General features: G+C 37.5%; 1 protein-coding gene across 11 annotated transcripts in view; it reads right to left on the bottom strand.

Moving 5' to 3' along the window:
• Nucleotides 1–26,503, bottom strand: part of TTLL7 (tubulin tyrosine ligase like 7) — a 157,441-nt gene that overhangs the window by 95,218 nt on the left and 35,720 nt on the right. For 9 of the 11 annotated variants that reach the window (XR_007476958.1, XR_007476954.1, XR_004484267.2 and 6 more), the window contains exons 2-3: nucleotides 2,260–2,461; nucleotides 1,924–2,055 (exon numbers count right to left, since the gene is read on the bottom strand). Coding sequence is in view for 8 of the 11 variants with exons in the window: in XM_004262947.4 (XP_004262995.1) it covers nucleotides 1,924–2,055; nucleotides 2,260–2,284 (157 nt within the window). In the remaining 3 variants the exon portion in view is untranslated. Of the gene's footprint in view, nucleotides 1–1,923; nucleotides 2,056–2,259; nucleotides 2,462–14,286; nucleotides 14,384–26,503 lie in introns of those variants that run through there. The other 2 variants (XM_049709003.1, XM_049709014.1) reach the window with 2 other exon arrangements.

Below are 26,503 nucleotides of genomic sequence, written 5' to 3'. Positions count from 1 at the left end.
ATTCTGATCAGCCACAAGATTCATCCTATTTTACTGTTTTTATTTTTCCTTATTTATTTTCTTATGGCTGTTAGCCACTTCAAATTCACTATTAGAGTGAGGAAAGTCAGGGAAAAGGACAACAAGGGAGTAATGCAGCCTATTTGACAGGGTTACTGGAAGATTAAATGAGGTAATTCATGTGAAAATATTTGGTCCAGGGTTATAAAAGAATTAATATTAAGACTAGTAGTGATCAAAGTATTCTACATGAGGAAACAGGCAACACCAGGAACAAAACACAAGTGTCCTGACTATGGATTAATTATCTTTCTATTATATAATTCAACCTGTCAAAGGAGCAGTAATTAAATTACAAGAAGTAATCTGTTGCATATCACAAGGTTAAATAAGGGAAAGCAAGGTAACACTTTCTCCTGGACACACAGCCAATTGTCTCTTTCCCTCCCCTATACTTAGCTTTGTATTCTCCCAGCAGTCCCTTGTCCAAGTCTCCAAGCCTGATCTAGCCAGGGCTTTTGCTAAGCACAACTGAGCAGGCTCAGCAAAGAGGTCTGGAATCAGTGTGAAGAAGGCTAATGCAACTTCAGCCCTTAGAAGTGAGAGGGAACTACAGTCAAAAACACTCTCCTTTAGATCAAGTTGCTTATAAACCCCACCAAGACCTTAAAAGCAAACAGGAGGATAAGCTGACACCGCCCATTAGTCACCTTGACAACAGTTACTCTTGTTTTTTCACTCTAGAAAATACGCTACACATAATTCACATCTCACCCTCCCACACTAACTCGCCCAAAGTTTTTTCCTCTGAGGAACACTTGTTGAAATAGAGTATTAGGGGACCTCGATTCCTATGAAATATTCCATTGACCCCTGATGAACTTTGGTGAATTGCTGTAAGTGGAAACACGACCCTCAAAGGTTAATAAGAGTAAGAATAATTAACATTCTTGAGATTCACATGGTTTCCTCAACTCTTTTAATGCAAAATTATGTTTTAAAAAGAGGAAGATTTTTTGAGTACTTGTAGTAGTAATGAGTTTCTCAGTGCCGGGCAAAAGTATCTTAATTTAAGGTAATTAATTCTTACCTATTCTCTCCACTGCAGATACTGCTTACATATAAAAACTAAAATTCTATTAATAAAAGGCAACAGTATCATCAAAATAATTTTTAAAGCATAGAGAGAAATATGTTCTTACTCTATTGTCAGGTTCTCATTGTTTAATATAAATCTCAAATTCTGCACTTTTCATTTTACATTTTTAATCTGTTTTAAAAATGATTTACAGGGCTTCCCTGGTGGCGCAGTGGTTGAGCGTCTGCCTGCCAATGCAGGGGACACGGGTTCGTGCCCCAGTCCGGGAGGATCCCACATGCCACGGAGCGGCTGGGCCCGTGAGCCATGGCTGCTGAGCCTGTGCGTCCGGAGCCTGTGCTCCGCAACAGGAGAGGCCACAACAGTGAGAGGCCCGTGTACAGAAAAAAAAAAAAAAAAAAGATTTACAAAATAATGAATGTTAAAGATTAAACATAATTTTAGCCCCAAGTGAAAAATGCATTACAACAATACAATTTTCCTAAGCACTTCTGTATTTAAAGATTAAAGCTAGAACCATTGGTTTTACTGCTCATATTACTTTACACTTGATTTAAAAACTAAGTATTAATCAAAATCATATATATTTAATCCAATTCCATCAATGACGAAAGCCTTTTAGTTTACAGTGATGTTCTATTTGATTACTGACATGTTAAATATCTCATAAAAAAAGAAAATTTTATAGAAGCCATTCAAAAATCCATTACATAGAAGATAATTATCTCTGAGAAGATAATTATCTCTGAATTTCTATGTTGTTTTCAACATCAAATTAGTTTTTCCAACAATTATGAAAATCTCATGATTCTGAGGAGACCTACCAATTTCAAACTTTGTCCCAGCAACATTTGCTGTAATGGTTCCCTTCTTTTTCTTCTTTCTGACTTTCCTTTTCATCGTGCTTTGATAAGGCAATTCTGTATTCAGATCCAGGGGAGAGGGTCCCTGAATAACTTTAAAAGAAATGTAAACCAACCAAACATCACTGAAATAACAAAAAACTCCATACCAGAGAACATAAATGCCCCCCACAAGGTAAAATTATAAATGCTGATTCTTCGAGTCCCCAATTAATTTTTAATTCTTAAAAAAATTAGCAGTGTTGATCTATAATGCAGCCACATAATAGGTACACATGATTAAATCAAGCTGCTTACCTCTTTCTTGAGGCAAAGATGGCATTCTTGCCTGTGCCGATTAACAACAGCAGTGTGTGCTGCTGTACAAGCTCTTAGGAAACCTGGAAGGCCCGCATTAGTCTAAGTAGGATACGGCTCCAAATCACTGAAAGTTCCTATCATATTATCTTGGTGGAATCCTCAGATTTCAGGACATTGACATTATGAGATAAGAAGGGACCTGCAGTGATTTTAAAACAAAGGCATTAGAAAACAACTTTTATGACATTTTTTTGATATATGCCAATATTCTTCTTTTTAAAAGTCAAGGAGAGATGAAAGTTAATGTAGTTAACAACAAATATTAATTTATTAAACCTTATGTAAAAATGCCAAGCAATAGTCCCCCGTTTTTAAAAGTGCACAATCTAAAGGAGGAGGTTTTAAGTCATGTATCATATTTGCATACAATAAATAACACGCTTTACACAAACAAGAACAACAATAACAATATTCACTACCATTTGTTGAACATTTACTATCTCAGGTCACTTATACCACTTAAACTTTCAACAAAACTATAAGGTAGAAGCTTTTATCCCCATCTAACAGATAAGTAAATTGAGCTCAGAAAGGACAAATCTTCATAAAGAAAGTAAGTGACAAAGTAGAGATTAAAATAACATCTCTCTGATGTTAAAACCAGTGCCCTTAACCAGGACCCCATACAACCTTCAAACCCAATGCCTGTAACTTAGTTGCAGCCCCGCTTTTAATGTGAAACAGTGAAATAAGTGCCAGTGTCAGGGTAGAGATCACATGCTGACAGAATGGAGGAAAAAGAAATTCCTTTTAAGTTGTGTGAGGGGGAGGGGTGACTTCATCAAACAGACCACATTTGAATTACGCCTTTAAAAATGAGAACAATTTTGAAAGGCAGAAAATAGGAGTCATTACCATGATGATCTTATTTGGGCACACGGAGGAACACAATAAACATTTTGTAATGAATGAACTAATTAGTTTGGCTATGCCTCAACATGGCCTATTACACTTCACTTATATTTTCATTGTGTATGTATGAACCTAGGGGTTGTGCCCTGACTATACTATACTGCCCAGTCTATACTATCAACTTTCTAACTTCTCCCTTCATACTTCAAGAATCTTCAAGTTCTTGTAAAATGTCTCTAAACATAATGAAAGTTATAAAACCTATCACAATAAACACAGGTGTGGTATCAACACCTTTATCAGGATATTATCAGGTTTATGAGAAGTTCACAAGTATTTAAAAATTCAGCTACATAAAATGTGACTCATATACACCACTCCCAACAGACATTATTAATAATAAGATTCATAATAGATTCAATAAGAAAATATAGAGCTTGATTTGTTCTCAAGTATCATTTCACTAGAATAATTCTCTAGAGTAATTCAATATCAAAACCAGGGCACTATTATTTATTACAGACCAACTGTGGGCAAGCACTATGTTAAGAATCTAAACTATTTTACCTCATTAACAAACTTGGAACTTAGGTATCATTTCCCCCAGTTTTCCAGACTTGGAAACTAAGGTTAAATAAGTTAAGTAAATCAAGGTAATACAGCTTATAAATAGAAAATCTGGGCTTTGAACCCAATTTTGTCTGATTATCTGTTCTATTCACTGAGCCCCACTAGTTTCAGACAGCGTGCTAATATGCTACATAGATGTACAAGAAGTTTGTGACCCTACTGCAGTCCATACTGCAAGATATGGGTGTATCTGGGAATTCACGATACTTCAAACCCAACAGTGAAATCACAGTAAACATCCCTAACCTGACGACAGTTCCCAATTCCAAGCTGGAAATAGACTAGATCATTTTTCAGAATAAAAGAAAGGAGTAGTCTATGGTTCAGTTTGGTTTCCTTCTGGAAGGTCTGATACCTCAGGGAGGTAACTATTTGAGTTTACAAGTCCTTGTGCAACACCTTGTTACTGGAATAAACAAAGATCCTCTTACGGTAATGGAGTACTTATTACATTGAAAGTAGGTGACAAAGTAAACAAGAGCTTGAGAACAATGTTTGCCTAACTATACTAACAATAAATTAATAATTGTTATAGGCTGTAAAAACAGATTTATTAATTTCTGACTTACATAATGAGCCTAATAACTTTGATTTGTATAGAGATCAAAACAAGAACTGTTATCCCTTCCCCCACCCACACAGAATTTAAAGGCCTTAAAATTATTCTCTCCATAGATTATGCTTAATTCCATTTATGGTTTGGTGATTAACAATAAAAGTGCTCTAACAAACTCCAGGACCTCATTCTGCCATCCAATTCTAACCATTTCACTTTATTCTAAACAAGAGATTTGAGATGACAGATTGATCACACCACTCAGGTGAACCATGGTTACCTACTTTCCGAAAGCAGAAAGCATGTTTTGGTTACCTCCCAAATAAGCCAAGTTTCGCTGCAAAGTAAAATCACCTGAGGCACTTTTGAAAATCCTGGTACCCAGGCCACATCCCAGACCCAGGTGGGGTTTAAGCATCAGCATTTTTAAAACTCTCCAAATGATCCTAGTGTACAGCCAAGGTTGACAACCTCTGCTGTAAGCACATAACTCCACTAAAGCAAATAATAGTTAATTACAACATACACATATCAAATTATAAGAAAAAAGTAAAACAAAGATGAAAACTCTTATAACTGAATGAAAAGGGTCAAATAGGTAGAAGTCATCTATAAAAATCCTCATATCTAGTTCAAGTAAACAAATTAGAAGAAAAAAGAATTAGATCAGCAGAAATTGATTTCTAAGACAATTTTATTTTGCAAGTAAAGAAGCCATCTCCAAAAGGAATCAATTTACTAAAATGTCAAGCAAATAGTATCCTTAAATGTAGAACTTCAAGTGCTACCATGCAAAACAACAGCTGCATAAGACTGAAACAACAAAAATTCTAATATATTCGTGATGGAGTACCCTTTCTTCCCAGTTCTTCCTGCTGAATTTCTACCCATCACTTAAAATCCAAATAAATTTCCACTTTTTCCTTAAAGGTTCCTCTAATCATGTCTGAAGAAATTCATTTCTCCCTCTTCTGGCCTATCCTAGAGACCATTATTTGTACCCCTATCATATCACCAATCACAAACCAAGAAACTAAGCTCTGTGAAAACAGTGGTTTTCTTCTATCTTGTTTACTCTTCCACTCCCAGAGCCTAGAATAGTACCTAACTCAGTGCTCAATGAGTGCTTGTTCATGAATTTTAAAAAATCAATCAACTAACGACACCTGGGAGTAAGAAGAGGCGGTTATGGAGCTCTGAGAAGCAAAACACATGTATATAGTACTTTCACATTTTTAAGTGAACAGCAAAGTACATAAAAGTTTACATTTGTGTAAAATGATAGGTGAATACATGGATATATGCACAGAGCAGTGGTGGCCTTTTGTAGCTGGGGCAGAGCTAAGGGAGGCTAACTTTCATGTATACCCTTCAGTGACCCAAGCATGTATCACCTATTCAAAAAGTTAAATATATGTGATAAAAGTTTGTGTCACCATTATCATGTGGACAACAAAACCCATCAAATTGTGTATTTCATTTAGATGAAAATAATTTAATCTAGATGAAAGTATAATATGGTAGAAAGAGCACTGAACAAGAAGTCAACTAGAACTCTTACCCTTTACTCTGCCATTTACCAAATAGATGACTTAATTTCTTAATATGCGAAAGGAAGGAATTGATTCTTTCCAGCCCTAAAGTCTAAAATGTCAACCAATGAGGATAGCATTGTTGATATTTCAGATGACAACAAGATGAAGGCAAAACTACTTTTGTGTAAAAAAACTAGGAAACTCAGACCTTCTCCAACAATTCCCCCAAACCCATGCCCTGGTGAATGGTATATGGGCTCTTTGTATGTACTGAAATTTTAGCTTACCAAAGATTACTAAAATAATCTAACAAAAGGTCATGGGAACCAAAATTAGAGCTAAATTGAAAATATGTATAATAACATTAAATAGAAATGTAATAAAAGCTGGTTTTCTGGTGATGAGAGAAAGGAGAAGGGACCCAAATAAACCAGTACCTACTGTATACTAAGCACTTTCACATAACTTTATGTGTATTTAGTCCATACAAAGCATTTTTTATTCTAATTTTACATATGGTAAAATTTAGAGTCCGTGGATAAGTAACTTGCCCAAAGTCACACCTTAATAGGTGACAATGAAGTGATTTCTCTCTAAAGCCCATATTCTTTCCCACTTTTTGTGCTACCTTCAAAACTCAGTCTTTAAACATGACATATTAACAATTTCACAAAGAAGCTTAATTCTGCTTGACTGGAACTATTTTAAAAGCTAGGGAATGAAAGCAAGAGAATCAAAGTGTAGTTTAAAATGTGGTTGAGATCACAAAGTTGCATCAGCTTTAGTTTTCCTTCTTGGAACACCTAGGCAGCTAGCAGGATCCAGATCATCTTCCCGGGTTTCTCCTTCATGAATGTACTGCAATTCAACAAGTACTGTTATATATCAGGTACTGTTCTCAGTAAACAAAATAGATAAAAATTTTCTTTCTCTGTGGTGCTTGCATTCTAGTTGTGGAGAGACAAACAATAACAGTAAACTACAGAAATTTTCTTAGGTCACTCTTCCAAGGCAATAGATATAAAAGCAAAAATAAACAAATGGGACCTAATGAAACTTACAAGCTTTTGCACAGCAAAGGAAGCCATAAACAAAATGAAAAGACAACCTACAGACTGGGAGAAAATATTTGCAAATGATGTGACTGACAAGGGCCTAACTTCAAAAATATACAAACAGCTCCTACAATTTAATAACAAAAAACCCAGTTGAAAAATGGGCAGAAGACCTAAATAGACATTTCTCCAAAGAAGACACATGGATGGCCAATAGGCACACAAAAAAGATGCTCATCGTTGCTAATTATTAGAGAAATGCAAATCAAAACAACAAGGTACCACATCACACCAGTCAAAATGGCCATCATTAAAAAGTCTACAAATAATAAATGCTGGAGAGGGTGTGAAGGGAACCCCCCTATGCTGTTGGTGGGAATGTACATTTGTGCAGCCACTATGGAAAACAGTACAGAGGTTCCTCAAAAAAGTAAAAATAGAATTGCCATATGATCCAGTAATCCACTCCTGGGCATATACCCAGACAAACTATAATTAGAAAAGATACATGCACCCCTATGTTCATAGCAGCACTATTTACAATAGCCAAGACATGGAAGCAACCTAAATGTCCATCAACAGATGAATGGCTAAAGAAGATGTGGTATATATTCAATGTAATATTACTCAGCCATTAAAATGAATGAAATAATGCCATTTGCAGCAACATGAATGGACCTAGAGATTATCATACTAAGCAACGTAAGTCAGAAAGAGAAAGACAAATACCATATGATATCACATACGTGGAATCTAAAATACGACACAAATGAACATGTGTACAAAAACAAGAACAGACTCACAGACATAGAGAACAGATTTGTGGTTGCCAGGGTGTTGGGAGGGGGCAAAGAATTGGGAGTTTGGGATTAGCAGATGCAAACTATTATACATAGGATGGATAAACAACAATGTCCTACTTCATAGCATAGGGAACTATATTCAATATCCTGTGATAAACCATAATGGAAAAGAATATGAAAAAGAATATATATGTATAACTGAGTCATTTTGTTTTACAGTAGAAATTAAAACAACACTGTAAATCAACTATATATGTCAATAAAATTATTGACATAAATTTTAAAAATAAGTAAATAAACTAAAGAATATGCTAAGTTCTATGGGGGAAAAAAAAACAGAGCTACTAGTTAGGATGTCAGTAGTGTGGGGGGGAAAGGGTGAAAGTTTGCAATTTTAAGTACTGTATCCAGACAGGCCTCACTGGGGATGATATACTAAGGAGGACAATGATTTGTAATCACAAGTGGAGTTGATAAAAATATTATGCAGGGGCTTCCCTGGGCGTAGTGGTTAAGAATCTGCCTGCCAATGCAGGGGACATGGGTTCGAGCCCTGGTCCAGGAAGATCCCACATGCACCACAACTGCTGAGCCTGCACTCCAGAGCCCGCGAGCCACAACTACTGAATTCTGAGCGCCTAGAGCCCATGCTCTGCAACAAGAGAAGCCACCACAATGAGAAGCCCGCACACCACAACGAAGAGTAGCCCCTGCTCGCCACAACTAGAGAGAGCCCGCGAGCAGCAACAAAGACACAACTCAGCCATAAATAAATAAATAAATATTTTTTAAAAATATTATGCATATGTGAGCATATGGGCATGTAAGCATGTGTGGATGTGAACATGTACAATAGGGAGGAAATGGGGAAACCTACTACCTTCTGGGTACTGAACAATCTTTCAGCCCTTCAACATGATTCTTCCTAAATCCTAGTTTTCCTACATCATTTTCTACATTGATTTTCATATTTCTATTTTCACACTGGCAAGGAGTAGAACAGATATGTTTCACAATGTATGTAGATTTGTATACTTTTGATAGTGTATCACTTTTCTGAAGGAGGGAGGCACTAGAAAGATCCCAACCACTCCCTCCACCTTGTGTCCCGTATACCGACACTAGATTGTGACACACTCCTGAGGACTCTCTTTGGTTCTTGGGCTCCTAGCAAGAACTGTGTAGTTTTTGGCATCTAGCTCACCCTCACCCCACTTCCATACTTTTGGTTTTCAAAACCCATCAAAAAATCTATATTAGTCAGTACAAGCTATATAATGCTGCAATAATAAACAACCCCCAAATCTTAGCAGCTTGAAACAACTAAGGTCTATTTCTTGATCATGTTACATCTCAACCATGGCAGGGGTGCTCCACATATCACAGTCACACGGAAACCCAAGCTGTCAGAACAGCCATCATCCTAACAATAACCAGTCACTGTGCCAGAGGGAAAGAAAGTTTTGGAGGATCTTTTCCCAGCAGCTAATGACACACACAATTTCTGCTCACAATTCAATGGCCTCAAGCAGTCACATGACCCTGGCCAACAAGAGTTAGGAAGTGCAATCATATCAAATGACTAGCCGGAAAAAAAGCCAGTAAATAACACTAAGAACCACCACAGACTCAGACCTTGATTACTGCTTACATGAACCTAGTTTCTAGTTCTCCGTGACTCCACTTTATAGTGTTCTCCCTTGCCTGGAAGAAAAATTGCTGAGATCTGTATTGGGTCCACTCTACCTCTCAGCTTCACGCAGTAGATAGTTAAATTTCTCTATCCTGAGCTGCTATGGAATGAAATAAAGATGGTGAAGAAGAGGAAGAAGACAAGGAGGAAGAGGAGGATGGGGTTGACACAGTCATTTATGTAAAACATACTATGTGCCAGGCACTCTTTTAGGTTTCTACATATAAAACTCTGATCTTCCCAACCCTAAATGGTATCCTGTTACTATTATCCCCACAGACGGTTGTTTAAAGAAAAGAGGTATAATGAACAATGATATTAAAACACAAATAAAATTTTTAAGTGGTAACAATTTTGCAAATTTGCCCCAAGATAATTCTCTCTGGATGTCAAACTGTTATCAACTGATGAAAGATGTTTCGACTACTACTTCAAGAAAAATGAAAAATAATAAATATAACAAAAATTATATCCATTTAACTTGGTGGGGAAAACACTCGCCTTACACATAATGTATTATTTGCAGAGAGGTTATTGCAAGTAGCAGTCAGGAATCTATTATTTCACGAAAATCATCAAAATAAGGCAGTTGGTTTTTTAGGTAAAATAGTAATATTTCCAAACATCAGGTCATAAATACAATTTTGTCCATTGTGTTTTAAAACATCATTAAATGTCAGCAGTTGGTCCTTAAACCAAATTTGATGTTATTTTTATTTTCCAAGAAATGATGCATTTTCTTACATGAAAATAAGATAATGAAAGTAAATGAATCATGTGCTACTTTTTAAACGTTAAAATTTGAAGTGTTTCTTATTTGTTTTACATATGATTAGGATCATATTTAATGTGAGCCTTAGACCACCAACTTCAATTTTAATGTGCATACTAATCACCTGGGTATGTTGTTAAAGTTCAGATTCTGATTCATTAGGTCTGGGGTGAGGCCTGAGAGTCTGCATTTCTAACAAGTTCCCAGCTCTGTTGGTCTATAGACCACACTTAGAGTAGCAAGGCTCTAGACAACCACAATGCTTAATACTATGCTGATAGAATTTTTTTAACTTAAAACCTTTCTTTATAATATGTAAAAATTATGAAATTATAAACTGATTTTTTAAGTTTTTTTAATTTATTTATTCTATTTATTTATTTTTGGTTGCATTGGGTCTTTGTTGCTGCGCGTGGGCTTTCTCTAGTTGCAGCGAGAGGCGGCTACTCTTGGTTGCGGTGCGTATGCTTCTTATTGCAGTGGCTTCTCTTGTTGCAGAGCACGGGGTCTAGGCACCTGGGCTCAGTAGTTGTGGCTCACAGGCTCTAGAGCGCAGGCTCAGTAGTTGTGGTGCATGGGCTTAATTGCTCCGCAGCATGTGGGATCTGCCCGGACCAGCGATCGAATCCATGTCCCCTGCATTGGCAGGTGGATTCTTAACCACTGTGCCACCGGGGAAGGCCTAAAATTATTTTTAAATTCATGTAGTTATGTGAAGTTATGTATTAATATTAAATGGGTCCATGAGTCAAAAAAATTAAAATAAAATTTAAAAGGTTGGGAAATGTTGACCTAGAACAGTGATTCTCAAAAGTACGGTCCTAGGAACAGCAGTATCACCTGCAAACGTATGAGAAATGCATATTCTCAGACCCAACCTGAGATCTTCTGAATCAGAAATCTGGGGGTGAGGCCCACCAGTTGACAAGCTCTCCAGGTGATTCTGATGTAGGCTAAAGTTTGATAACCACTGTACTAGAGGGCCAAGCACCAGTGACATGCAAACCCCAAGAAAGTCAGGGACACCACTACTGGAGCCTATTCTCTCCTCACGGGTCTTTTGAAGCAAAGCCATATGACTTAGAAATCACCTGGCCAAGCAACAAGTAGTGGAGAAAGCACATGCCACGCAGGGCTTTGAGCAGCTGCAAAGGAAGGCATTTGCTACAAAGGATCTCATTTACTACTGCAGACAGCCCTGCTAAGTGAGGTGAGGTTTTGCTAATTTAGAAAGACAATTTATACCCCTTGCTTGAGCCCAAGGCAGTTGCCAGTGCTGACCAACAAAGACATTCATTTTAAAGATAAGCAATCTACCAAAAATAATTATTTGAAGATTAACAGCAACCACAAAGATCAATTATATACCCTCTACTCCCAAGTATTGGTCCAGGAGCGTGGGAGCTTGATCTGAAAAGGTCATGGATAGCAGTAAAATGGTGGGGGAGGGGATAAAATGATCAACAGGACAGTGCACACATTGTGGTACACTCATACAGTGAAAGTACTATACACGAGTGAAACTAAATGAACTAGAACTACATGATGAATCTCACAAGCAATGCATATCAAAAAAGTTGAGGAATATACACGGCAGTACATTATTTACATGAAGTTTAAAATTATTAAAACAATAATATATGATAAACATTGAGATATACATATAGATCTCTTAGAAATTAATGCATATGAAATAAAAGTGTAAAGAACTACATGGGGATGATAAACACCCCATGATACCTCTTGAGAGGAAGGGAGAGCATGTAATAGCCAGTCCTGTTTTACAGAAAGTGAGCAGCTATGCTCCTATACATGCCAAAGATGTAACCCTTAATGTAGAGAATGAATATACCCTTATCATTCTAGCCTTTTGAAAGAATAGGTAGAAATGAAATAGCCAAAATACTTTTGTTTGAACCACTATATGTCTCCTTGGAAGTATTCTGTTTTAAGTCACACTGTTGAAAATGTAGGTCCAATTCTGACTCACTAGCAATATGGTGGAGTCACTGAAGGATTTAAAGAGGAGTAACATAATCCAAATTTCTTTTTTATAGATTACACCAGCAGTTATTGTGGGGGCTGGATGGGAGAGGGGCAGGAGTGAACAGAGAGTCTCAAGAGTTGCACAAGTCCAGGAGAGAGATGGTAAGAGTTCGATCATGGATACAAGCAACAGACACAGGGAGAAAGAACACGTTAACTACGGAAGAACAGCAGAACTTGGTGATCAAGAAGGAAAAAGTAATCTTGGATGACTTACAGATCTCTGCCTTAGGAGAACTGGGTAGAAGACAGCACCATTCAACAAGAGAAAGCAGAAAGAAAAGGCATTTTGAGGGATAAGATGATTTCAGTTTTATATTTGCAGAAAAGGATAGATGGAAAAAAAAAAGACAATAAGACAATGGAATTAGTGATGACTGAAGATAAGGAAAACCTCCACTTTTAAAAATAAAATGCTTTTGGTTAAACACAGAAAGGTCCTTTCCAAAGCATAAATGCTCTTATCTCTGTGCTCTCTGCCAAGAAATGGCAACAGATTTTCAAAATGCCCAGCTGCCTGACTGGTGAACAAATGACATCACCCAAACAACTGTCACAGTGATACTGCTTTGCCACCACTCATTGTGTGTACAAATTAAAAGGGTTTTTAGAGAAGCTACTTACTCCCTGAACACAGAAACTTTTGTCTCCCTATCCCAGACTGGGTATATTCTCAAAAGCTAGATCCGTAGTGTTTTCCAGACCTTAAAAAAAACCATTTGATCAACCACTTGTAAAGACCCAATAGGAAGCCAAGTGTGACATTACATAAGAATAAACAGAAGAACTATTTATTCATTCTAGCAACAATTAATATTTACCTTGAGCAACAGTAGCTCCCATGAATGTACTGCTTATTTATATTTCAAATTGCCTTAGACTGTTTAGCATTTGTTCAATGTTTATAATTAAATTACAGCACCCATACAAAATTCCACTAAGCTCTGTGGAATTCCTTGTCTTTGGAATTTAGTGTAGTATGACATGAAAAAATAGGGATTGATAAATAAGTAATGATAACAAAGCATAGCTTGAAGGCATTTTTTTCCTTATTAATAGCTGTATTTCCCGTACTTAGGATAATGAAAAATACGCAACCCATGCTTGACTCCACAAAGACCTCTCTCTTGTTCTAAGCTATAGAATTGGAGTTAAAGGTTCCTTGGACCCAACTTTCCATGATTTTCAGGAACCTAGATCACAAGTTGAAAGAGAGGGACTGAGGGAAGCGGAAAATTTCTAAAGTATCTAGTTCTCTGTACTCTGCCAGAAAATGCACAATAGATATCAAAATGCGCAGCTGGTGAACAAATGACATCACCCGAAAGGTCATCTGATGCCAGCATTTATAGTGTTCAATGTCCAAAACTTAACTCTTTAACTTCTGCTGAAAACCTGGCACTCCTCTTATGTTCCTTATCTTAGGCAAAGGCATCACTACAGCCAAGTATTCAAGAGACAGATAAGTAAGAATCATCTTTAACTCTTTTTTTGACTTCCTTGTTTGATACTCATTCAATGAACACCCTGTTACTAATTTTAGGGTATATATTAGTTCCATTATTCATCTTACCATCTACCTCTAAAATGTGTTTTAAGTCGTAAATGTATAAAATGCATTGGGTTGTTAAACCTCAGATGGCATCCATATCAGTTAATGAGTTAACACATGTAGAAAGACCACTGGCTATCTACCTAATAGCCTTTCACTAGTTCTTCCTTACTAACAAAACACCTATTGAGTTATTATTAGAGGTGGCATTGTACCGATCTAAATAAGCACATTTCCCAGACATCCTTACAGGTATACATGGCCATGTGACCAAGTTCTGGCCAGTGAGGTGCAAGTAGAAGTTGTTGAGCAGGACTTTCCAGTAAAAGGGAGGTAGACAATTGATGGACACTCATTTATTTGCTTTCTTCTTTCCATCCTGGAATGCAAATGTGATTGCAGGAGCTGCAGCAATTCAAAGGGGAGTTGGTTTTGTCATGGAAATGCTAATTCAGTCTTGGACTGCCTACCTGGGGTGGGGGGGCCTCCATCTTGTTAAGCCATGGTTATTTTAAGTTTCTGTCATCATCAGCTAGATGTGCCTTCTAATGGACGTGCTACTCCAATAGAAATTATGAGTTTTGTTTCTGAAAAAGATAAACCAAATGCAAAGTCACTGGCACAAGTGACTTTAGGCATTTATCGTTTTTGCCACAGCTTACATTTACCCATTTTCTGTGAACAGTGATCTGAATCTCCTTGAAGAACTACTCCGCCTGCTTTCATTCCATGTGCCTTCATGGGGTTGATGCCAATCCCAGCTCCAAGGCTAGGCAAATGACTCAGATCTAAAGTGATTGTGGAAGTCCATTCCCTTGACCATGGAACTGGTTCAGAGAGGAACATTGGATCCAACTAAGACCAGCAAGAATCAAGTCTAGAACTCATCTTCAGACTCTTAAAGAATATAGGTTATCTTCTGAGCTGGATTTGAACCTGAGAGGATCTGCATTGCTGGTCGTCATCTTGCCTCTACACAGAGTCTGAGGATAAAGTCAACGTGAAGGAGGCAGAGACAAAGACAGATAACATATTCCTTAACTTTTCAGTAACATAACCTAAAAAATTTATTTTTTGCTTAAAACAGATTCCTAACCAATGGAACTTAACCAACATAGGTTCCATTTTTAATTTTGATTTTAAATAAAGAAAGTTACTTCAAAATGTCCTTGCATAAAATTCCACAACTCAAGTGAAATAAGAACAGGCTTCCTTGCACGTTTTCTCCATGAGACAATTGGCTCCAAGGCAGCAGCTTTAGAAAAAAGTATTTTAATTTACATATTCTTCAATCTCAAACACACAGTCTGGAACATAGAAACTAAACTGCTGAGCTTCCATATCAGAGGGATACAGTTCTGTAGGAGGTTTTTGAACTTAAAATAAGAAAGCAGACTCACAGATATAGAGAACAAACTAGTGGTTACCAGTGGGGAGGGAGGGGTGGGACAATATTGGGGTGAGGAAGTGGGAGGTATAAACTACTGGGTGTGAGATAGGCTACAAGGATGTATTGTACAACATGGGGAAGATAACCAGTATTTTGTGATAACTGTAAATGGAGTGTAACATTTAAAACTATATAAAAACTTTTTAAATTTCCATTGTATTAATTTCTATCAATAGAATCAGGTAAATTTGTCACAGTTTTCAAATCCCTCTAAATTAAATTAAATCCCAGTAAAATTAATCCATGGTCTTAGAGTCAGTCTAAGTGTAGAAAATCCATATGGAAAAAGGAAAATGCACAGGCCTAGTTCATATATGCTCTGCATGCCCCCATCAGCTAAATTAAGCTGAGTATGTCACCATAAGATCCTAAGGAGGGAAGGAATAATAAGACTACTTTGTTTCTAGATCATTAAACTAGGTGTAAAGAGAATTTACAAGATCAGCTTTTGGAAAGAAGTAAAATACTAATAGCTTTTATCTAACAGGCCCAGTATTAAGAAAACTAATTAAACTTAACTATATTTTAATAAGTTTAGCTCATTTTAAAATAAGAATCTTTCCCCAAAGTCATTCCATACCTTTAAAAACAGTGTATCTATCTGGCACCACAATCTTTGCTGTGAAACCAGTCCTTTTACAGAAATGCATAGAAAAAGAACTATTTTTGCCCTTCATTCTAAAAACAATAATGGAATGCAGAATAGAATTAGTGCCCGAAGTTAACCAGTGCTCAATAATATAATATCCACAGATACTAAACGCTCAAGCAATACAAATTTCTCTTTTAATAGTTCTTTCTTCTCTTGACTTCTACCTTCCCTTCTCACACAGAGTAAATAAATACTATTAGGATGTATCACCGATCTGTTTGAAGTTTACCCTCCATTATTTCATTACATTCCTAATTAAGGCAATACACATTTTTAATGCTCATCATTTTATTAGGTGCTCTACTGAGAAAAAAAATATGCATCTTGCCTTCGACATACACATTTATCTTTGAGAGAAGTAGCTAAGCATATCCAAAACTACCTAAAAGATAAGAATTCATCTAAAACAGACTGACATATTGATTATATCAATAGAAATATACTTAAGAATGAAAGTAGACCCTAAGTATCTATAAAATTATACATGCAACCATATATCCACAACATGTATCTCAGTGTTATAAATTAACTACTATATAAAATCAACAAAGCTGATTTTCAGTTGTGCCTCATGGGATTTACATTTACTATTTTCTACTCTTACCTAGTATTCAAAGTTATCCATATACAGGAGATCAAGATGGCAATGTAAGACGATGTGGAGCTCACCTCCCCCACAAACACATCAAAGAAACAACTACAAGTGGAATAACTCTCATGGGAAACTAACTGGAAACCTGCAGCAGGACTCCTATACAACCAAGGCTGCAGAAAAGATTTACACGGAATTGGGTAGGGTGGGAAGAAAAGCATGAGGTCGGGACCTCTGCCCCTAGGAGGGGATTAGGAGGAAAAGGGACATCACACAGGCAGACATTCCTCCTGGGGAATGAGTGGGTGTCCCAGTTCTGGGGTCCAACGCATAAGAGACAAGCCACCTTGACTACTTGGAGAACTTCTGGGACAGATAGAAAGACTGGGGAAGCCTAGACTCCACTGGTGAGAGAGCACCAGTGCTGGTTTGCCCCCAGGCAGGGTGGAAAGAGGCCTGCCCTAGCACCTACCGCCTCTCCACTACCGAATCTGAGCCAAGTGAACACCCCAGTCCCCCTCACTCCACGCCACAGCTTGATGCTGGGTCTATAGCAGCCAGGACCTGGGAAAAGACTCGATCTAGGGATGCACAGGTGACCCAGGGGCCTAGGGTGTGGTCCAGGTGGGGCAGCAGCAGCAGCACTGTTAGCGCTTACACAAACAGCACCCCAGAAGCAGACCAAACTCCTGGCACCATGGCCACCAGAATTCCTGAGACCACCTTGCCCTACCCAGTTCTAGCTGAGCAAATGCTCCTGCCCCACCCACTCCATGCTATAGACTAGCACTAGACCTGGGGCAGCCACAACAGGGGAAAAGACACGACTGGGGGCTGCATCTGAACAGAGCCACAGATGCCTACACAAGCAGCCGATCAAATCTCTGTAAGTACACAAACTCAAACTGCTTCAGCACCTCCCTCTATTGGGGCAAAGGCCCCAGTGCAGAGAGAAGGAAAAACACACACTTAAAAGGAACAGAGTCAGCTCAAACCTGACACTCAGGGATTCCACTCCAGCAACTTGGAAGCAGATAGGCCCTTAAGCAGGCAGTGATAGCCACTGAGCAAAGAGAAAGTAGTACCTCACACCCTGCACAGGCTCTAGCTGCTCCATCACCAGCCACACCACCTATTAAGGAGATAGTGGTCAGCACACCCTGAGGAAAGTCAGCTGGGGTCCACATCAAATCCAGCCCTCCCACCAAACGCACTGGGCAAACACAGTCTACATAAGGATGCTCCTACATAAGAATACCCCTTCAAGACCACAACAGATAACTATTTCACTAAATTCATAGAGACAAAGTTAAGTAAAATAAAAAGGAACTAATCTCAATGGAAAAACCAACGAAAACCCCTGAAAAAAACTAAATAATGAAACAGAAATAGTCAATCTACCACACAAATAATTCAAAACCTTTGCAATAAATACACTAACTGAATTAGAGGAGAGAACTGATCTAAACACAAATCATTTTAACAAGGAACTAGAAAATATAAAAAGCCAATCAAAAATAGATAATTCAATATCTGAGATAAAAAGCACACTAGAAGCAATGAATAGCAGACTAAATGACACAGAAGAATGCATAAGTGATCTGGAAGAGAGAATAATGGAAGTCACTCATTCAGATCAGCAGACAGAAAGACAAATAAAAAAAAATGAAAGCAACATATGAGATCTATGGGATAACATTAAACATGCCAGCATTCATATTATAGGGGTTCCAGAAGGAGACGAGAGAGCAAGATGAGTAATGAGAATGTATTTGAAGAAATTATGGCTGAAAAAATAAACTAAAAAATTCCTTTTTTGCTTAACCCAGATTCTTAACCAATACAAATAATTATAAGCTTATGTTCCATTTTTTTATTTTGTTCTTAAACAAAGAAAATTACTTCCCAATGTCCTTACATAAAATGCCACAACTCAGGTGAAATAAGAACAGGCTTCCTTACATGTTTCTTCCATGAGAAAATTAGCTCTGAGGCAGCAGCTTTAAAACTGTCTTTTAATTTACATATTCTTCAATCTCAAATACACAGCCTAGAACAAGGAGCTAATGCTGACTACCAAGACTGAAACAGGAAGAAATAGAAAATAGGAACAGACAAATTACCAGTAATGAATTTGAATCAGTAATTTAGAAACTCGCAACAAGCAAAATTCCAGGACGACATAGATTCACTGGGGAATTCTACCAAACATATAAAGAACTAATACCTATCCTTCTCAAACTATTCCAAAAGATTGAAGAGGAAGGAACACCCCCCAATATAATAAAAACCCTTTATGACAAACTCACAGCCAATAGAATACTCAACGGTGAAAGGTTAAAAGCAAGAGGGCAGACAGCAGCAGCAAGAAGAATTACAATCCTGCAGCCTGTGGAACAAAAACCACATTCACAGAAAGATAGACAAGATGAAAAGGCAGAGGACTATGTACCAGATGAAGGAACAAGATAAAACCCCAGAAAAACAACTAAATGAAGTGGAGATAGGCAACCTTCCAGAAAAAGAATTCAGAATAGTGAGAGTGAAGATGATCCAGGACCTCAGAAAAAGAATGGAAGCAAAGATTGAGAAGATGCAAGAAATGTTTAACAAAGGCCTAGAAGGATTAACGAACAAACAAACAGAGATGAACAATACAATAACTGAAATAAAAAATACAGTAGAAGGAATCAATAGCAGAATCACTGAGGCAGAAGAACGGATAAGTGACCTGGAAGACAGAATGGTGGAATTCACTGCTGTGGAACAGAATAAAGAAAAAAGAATGAAATGAAATGAAGACAGCCTAAAAGACCTCTGGGACAACATTAAATGCAACAACATTTGCATTGTGGGGGTCCCAGAAGGAGAAGAAAGAGAGAAAGGACCTGAGAAAATATGTGAAGAGATTATAGTCAAAAACTTCCTTAACATGGGAAAGGAAATGGCCACACAAGTCCAGGAAGCACAGAGAGTCCCATACAGGATAAACCCAAGGAGAAACACGCCGAGACACATAGTAATCAAATTGGCCAAAATGAAAGACAAAGAAATATTATTAAAAGCAGCAAGGGAAAAATGACAAATAACATACAAGGGAACTCCCATAGGGTTAACAGCTGATTTCTCAGCAGACACTCTACAAGCCAGAAGGGAGTGGCATGATATACTCAAAGTGATGAAAGGGAAGAGCCTACAAACAAGATTTCTCTACCCAGCAAGGATCTCATTCGGATTCGATGGAGAAATCAAAAGCTTTACAGACAAAGCAAAAGCTAAGAGAATTCAGCACAACCAAACCAGCTCTACAACAAATGCTAAAGGAACTTCTAGGAAACACAAGAGAAGAAAAGGACCTACAAAAACAATTAAGAAAACGGTCATAGGAACATACATATCGATAATTACCTTAAACGTGAATAGATTAAATGCTCCAACCAAAAGACACAGGCTTGCTGAATGGATACAAAACCAAGACCCATATATATGCTGTCTACAAGAGACCCACTTCATACCTAGGGACATATTCAGACTGAAAGTGAGGGGATGGAAAAAGATATTCCATGCAAATGGAAATCAAAAGAAAGCTGGAGGGCTTCCCTGGTGGCGCAGTGGTTGAGTCTGCCTGCCGATGCAGGGGACACGGGTTCATGCCCCGGTCTGGGAAGATCCCACATGCCGCGGAGTGGCTGGGCCCGTGAGCCATGGCCGCGGAGCCTGCATGTCCAGAGCCTGTGCTCTGCAACAGGACAGGCCACAACAGTGAGAGGCCCGCGTACCAAAAAAAAAAAAGAAAGAAAGCTGGAGTAGCAATACTCATATCAGATAAAATAGACTTTAAAAAAAAGAATGTTACAAGAGACAAGGAAGGACACTACCTAATGATCAGGGGATCAATCCAAGAAGAAGATATAACAATTATAAACATATATGCACCCAACATAGGAGCACCTCAATACATAAGGCAACTGCTAACAGCTATAAGAGAGGAAATAGCAGTAACACTAATAGTGGGGGACTTTAACACCTCACTTAAACCAAAGGACAGATCATCCAAAATGAAAATTAATAAGGAAACACAAGCTTTAAATGACACAATAGACCAGATAGATTTAATTGATATTTATAGGACATTCCATCCAAAAACAGTAGATTACACTTTCTTCTCAAGTGCACACGGAACATTCTCCAAGATAGATCACATCTTGGTTCACAAATCAAGCCTCAGTAAATTTAAGAAAACTGAAATCATATCAAGCATCTTTTCTGACCACAACGCTATGAGATTAGAAATCAATTATAGGGGGAAAAAAAGGGAAAAAAACAAACACATGAAGGCTAAACAATATGTTACTAAATAACCAAGAGATCACTGAAGAAATCAAAAAGGAAATCAAAAAATACCTAGAGACAAATGACAATGAAAACACGACGATCCAAAATCTATGGGATGCAGCAAAAGCAGTGCTAAGAGGGAAGTTTATAGCTATATAAACCTACCTCAAGAAACAAGAAAAACCTCAAATAAACAATCTAACCTTACAACCGAAGGAACTAGAGAAGAAGAACAAACAAAACCAAACCTTAGCAGAAGGAAAGAAATCATAAAGATCGGAGCAGAAATAAATGAAACACAAACAAAGAAAACAATACTAAAGATCAATAAAACTAAAAGCTGGTTCTTTGAGAAGATAAACAAACTTGATAAACCATTAGCCAGACTCATCAAGAAAAAGAAGGAGGGCTTCCCTGGTGGCGCAGTGGTTGACAGTCTGCCTGCCAATGCAGGGGACATGGGTTCGTGCCCTGGTCCAGGAAGATCCCACATGCCGCGGAGCAGCTAGGCCCGTGAGCCATGGCCGCTGAGCCTGCACGTCCGGAGCCTGTGCTCCGCAACAGGAAAGGCCACGACAGTGAGAGGCCCACGTACTACAAAAAAAAAACAAACAAGAAAAAAAGGGAGAGGACTCAAATCAATAAAGTTATAAATAAAAAAGAAGTTACAACAGACACTGCAGAAATACAAAGCATCCTAAGAGACTACTGCAAGCAACGCTATGCCAATAAAATGGACAACCTGGAAGAAATGAACAAATTCTTAGAAAGGTATAACCTTCCAAAACTGAACGAGGAAGAAATAGAAAATATGAACAGACCAATCACAAGTAATGAAATTCAAACTGTGATTAAAAATCTTCCAACAAACAGAAGTCCAGGACCAGATGGCTTTATAGGTGAATTCTATCAAACATTTAGAGAAGAGATAACACCCATCCTTCTCAAAGTCTTCCCAAAAATTGCAGAGGAAGGAACACTCCCAAACTCATTCTATGAGGCCACCATCACCCTGATATCAAAATCAGACAAAGATACTACAAAAACACGAAAATTACAGACCAATAGCACTAATGAAAATAGATTCAAAAATTCTCAACAAAATACTAGCAAACAGACTCCAACAACACATTAAAAGGATCATACACCATGATCAAGTGGGATTTATCCAAGGGATGCAAGGATTCTTCAATATACGCAAATCAATCAATGTGATACACCATATTAACAAATTAAAGAATAAAACCAAATGATCATCTCAATAGATGCAGAAAAATCTTTTGAAAAAATTCAACACCCATTTATGATAAAAACTCTCCAGAAAGTGGGCATAGAGGGAACCTACCTCAACATAATAAAGGACATACATGACAAACCCACAGTAAACATCATTCTCAATGGTGAAACACTGAAAGCATTTCCTCTAAGATCAGGAACAAGACAAGGATGTCCACTCTCGCCACTATTATTCAACATAGTTTTGCAAGTCCTAGCCACAGGAATCAGAGAAGAAAAAGAAATAAAAGGAATACAAATTGGAAAAGAAGAAGTAAAACTGTCACTGTTTGCAGATGACATGATACTATACATAGAGAATCCTAAAGATGCCACCAGAAAACTACTAGAGCTGATCAATGAATTTGGTAAAGTTGCAGGATACAAAATCAATGCACAGAAATCTCTTGCATTCCTATACACTAATGATGAAAAATCTGAAAGAGAAATTAAGGAAACACTCCCATTTACCATTGCAACAAAACAAATAAGATACCTAGGAATAAACCTACCTAGGGAGACAAAAGACCTGTATGCAGAAAACTATAAGACACCGATGAAAGAAATTAAAGATGATACCAACAGATGCAGAGATATACCATGTTCTTGGATTGGAAGAATCAATATTGTGAAGATGACTATACTACCCAAAGCAATCTACAGATTCAATGCAATCCCTATCAAATTATCAATGGCATTTTTTACAAAACTAGAACAAAAATTCTTAAATTTTGTATGGAGACACAGAAGATCCCCAATTGCCAAAGCAGTCATGAGGGAAAAAAATGGAGCAGGAGGAACCAGACTCCCTGACTTCAGACTATACTATAAAGCTACAGTAATCAAGACAATATGGTACTAGCACAAAAAGAGAAACACAGATCAATGGAACAAGATAGAAAGCCCTGAGGTATACCCACGCACCTATGGTCAACTAATCTATGACAAAGGAGGCAAGGATATACAGTGGAGAAAAGACAGTCTCTTCAATAAGTGGTGCTGGGAAAACTGGACAGCTACATGTAAAAGAAGGAAATTAGGGCTTCCCTGGGGGCGCAGTGGTTGAGAGTCCGCCTGCCGATGCAGGGGACATGGGTTCGTGTCCTGGTCTGGGAAGATCCCACATGCCGCGGAACGGCTGGGCCCGTGAGCCATGGCCACTGAGCTTGTGCATCCGGAGCCTGTGCTCTGCAACGGGAGAGGTCACAACAGTGAGAGGCCGGCGTACCACAAAAAAAAAAGAAAAAAAAAAGAATGAAATTAGAAAGGTTCCTAACACAATGCACAAAAATACCCTCAAAATGGATTAGAGACCTAAATGTAAGACCAGACAGTATAAAACTCTTAGAGGAAAACATAAGAAGAACACTCTTTGACATAAATCACAGCAAGATCTTTTTTGATCCACCTCCTACAGTAATGGAAATAAAAACAAAAATAAACAGATGGGATCTAATGAAACTTAAAAGCTTTTTCACAGCAAAGGTAACCATAAACAAGACCAAAAGACAACCCTCAGAATGGGAGACAATATTTGCAAACGAATCAATGGACAAAGGATTAATCTGCAAAATATATAAACAGCTCATGCAGCTCAATATTAAAGAAACAAACAACCCAATCCAAAAAAGGGCAGAAGACCTAAATAGACTTTTCTGCAAAGAAAACATACAGATGGCCAAGAAGCACATGAAAAGCTGCTCAGCATCACTAATTATTAGAGAAATGCAAATCAAAACTACAATGAGGCATCACCGCCGACCAGTTAGAATGGGCATCATCAGAAAATCTACAAACAACAAATGCTGGAGAGGATGTGGAGAAAAGGGAACCCCCCTTGCACTGTTGGTGGGAATGTAAATTGATACAGCCACTATGGAAAACAGTATGGAGGTTCCTGAAAAAAGTAAAAATAGAATTACCAGATGATCCAACAATCCCACGACTGGGCACATACCCAGAGAAAAGCATAATTCAAAAAGACACATGCACCCCAGTGTCCACTGCAGCACTATTTACAATAGCCGGGTCATGGAAGCAACCTAAATGCCCATCGACAGACGAATGGATAAAGAAGATGTAGTACATATATACAATGGAATATTACTCAGCCATAAAGAGGAACGAAATTGGGTCATCTGTTGAGCCATGAATGGGTCTAGAGACTGTCATACAGAGTGAAGTAAGTCAGAAAGAGGAAAACAAATATCATATATTAACATATATATGTGGAACCCAGAAAAGTGGTACAGATGATCCAGTTTGCAGGGCAGAAATTGAGACACAGATGTAGAGAACAAACGTATAGATACCAAGGGGGGAAAGCGGCAGGGGGTGGGGGTGGTGGAATGATGAATTGGGCGATTGGGATTGACTTGTATACACTGATGTGTATAAAATTGATGACTAATAAGAACCTACTGTATAAAAAAATAAATTTAATTTAATTTAATTTAAAAATTTAAATTAAAAAATGTGACACAGACAGTAAGTAAGCAAATGCTGTTGGAAAAATGGCGCCAATAGTCTAGCTCCATGCAGGTTGTCACAAACCTTCAATTTGTAAAAAAAAAAGAAAAAAAAATACAGTATCTGTGAAGTGCAATAAAGTGAAACAATAAAAAAAAAAGGAATAAGAAAAGCTAAAAGCCTTCACTATATTCAAGAACAAGACAGGAATGCCCACTCTCACCACTTCTAGTCATATAGTATTAGAAGTCCTAGCAACAGCAATCAGACGAGAGAAAGAAGTAAAAGATATCCAAATTCGAAGGGAAGAGGTAAAATTATCACTATTTGCAGATGACATGACACTCTATAGAGAACCTCAAAGTCTCTACCCAAAAAAGTATTAGAACTAATAAATGAATTCAGCTAGGTTGCAGGATACAAGATTAATATACAGAAATCTGTTGCATTTCTCTACACTAATAATGAAATATGAGAAAGTTTTTTGAAAAAAAAAACTAGGAATAAACTTAACCAAGGAGGTGAAAGACCTATACTCTAAAAACTATAAAACACTGATGAAGGAATTTAAAGATGATACAAAGAAACAGAAAGATATTCCATGCTCTTGGATTGGAAGAATTAATATTGTTAAAATGGCTGTACTACCAAAAGAAATCTAGAGATTTAACATGACACCTATCAAAATACCCATAACATTTTTCAAAGAACTAGAACAAATAATCCTAAAATTCATATAGCACCACAAAAGACCCTGAATTGCCAAAGCAGTCTTGAGAAAAAAGAACAAAGCTGGAGGTATAAACCTCCTAGACTTCAGACAATACTACACAGCTACAGTAATCAAAACAGCATGGTACTGGCACAAAAACAGACACAAAGATCAATGAAGCAGAATAGAGAATCCAGAAATAAACCTATGCAATTGATCTACAACAAAGGAGGCAAGAGTATACAATGAAGAAAAGACAGTCTCTTCAACAAGTGGTGCTGAGAAAACTGGACAGCCACATGTAAAGCAATGAGATTAGAACATTCTCTCACACCATATACAGAAATAAACTCAACATGGTTTAAAGACTTAAATGTAAGAGCGGTTTGAAACCATAAAACTCCTAGAAGAGAATGTAGGTGGGACACTCTTTGACATAAATTGTAGCAATATTTCCTTGGATCAGTATCATAAGGCAAAATAAATAAAAGCATAAATAAACAAATGGGATCTAATTAAACTTAAAAAGCTTTTGCATAGCAAAGGAGACTATCAACAAAATAAAAAAACAACCTACGGAATGAGAGAAAATATTTGCAAATGATGTGACTGACAAGGGGTTAATATCCAAATTATACAAACAGCTCTTGTAACTCAATATCAAAAAACAAACAACCCAATCAAAAAATGAGCAGAAGACCTAAATAGACACTTTTCCAAAGAAGACATGCAGATGGTTAACAGGCACATGAAAAGTTGCTGAATATCACTAATTGTTAGAGAAATGCAAATCAAAACAATGAGATATCACCTCACACCTGTCAGAATGGCTATCATCAAAAAGTCTACAAATAATAAATGCTGGAGAGGGTGTGGAGAAACAGGAACCCTCATACACTGTTGGTGGGAATGTAAGTTGGTACAAACACTATGGAGAACAGTATGCAGGTTCCTCAAAACACTAAAAACTAAAGCTACCATATGATCCACCCAACCCACTCCTGGGCATATATCCAGAAAAGATGAAAACTCTTAATTCAAAAAGATACATGCACCCCAATGCTCATAGCAGCACTATCTACAATAGCCAAGACATGGAAGCAGCCCAAGTGCCCATCAACAGATGACTGGATTAGAAGATGTGGTATATATACATATATCTATATATATATATGTAATATATGCATAATATGGAATATAAT

This window comes from Orcinus orca, chromosome 1 (genome assembly GCF_937001465.1).
Source record: "Orcinus orca chromosome 1, mOrcOrc1.1, whole genome shotgun sequence".
Classification (NCBI taxonomy): domain Eukaryota; kingdom Metazoa; phylum Chordata; class Mammalia; order Artiodactyla; family Delphinidae; genus Orcinus; species Orcinus orca.
This window is presented reverse-complemented; position numbering and strand designations above follow the sequence as displayed.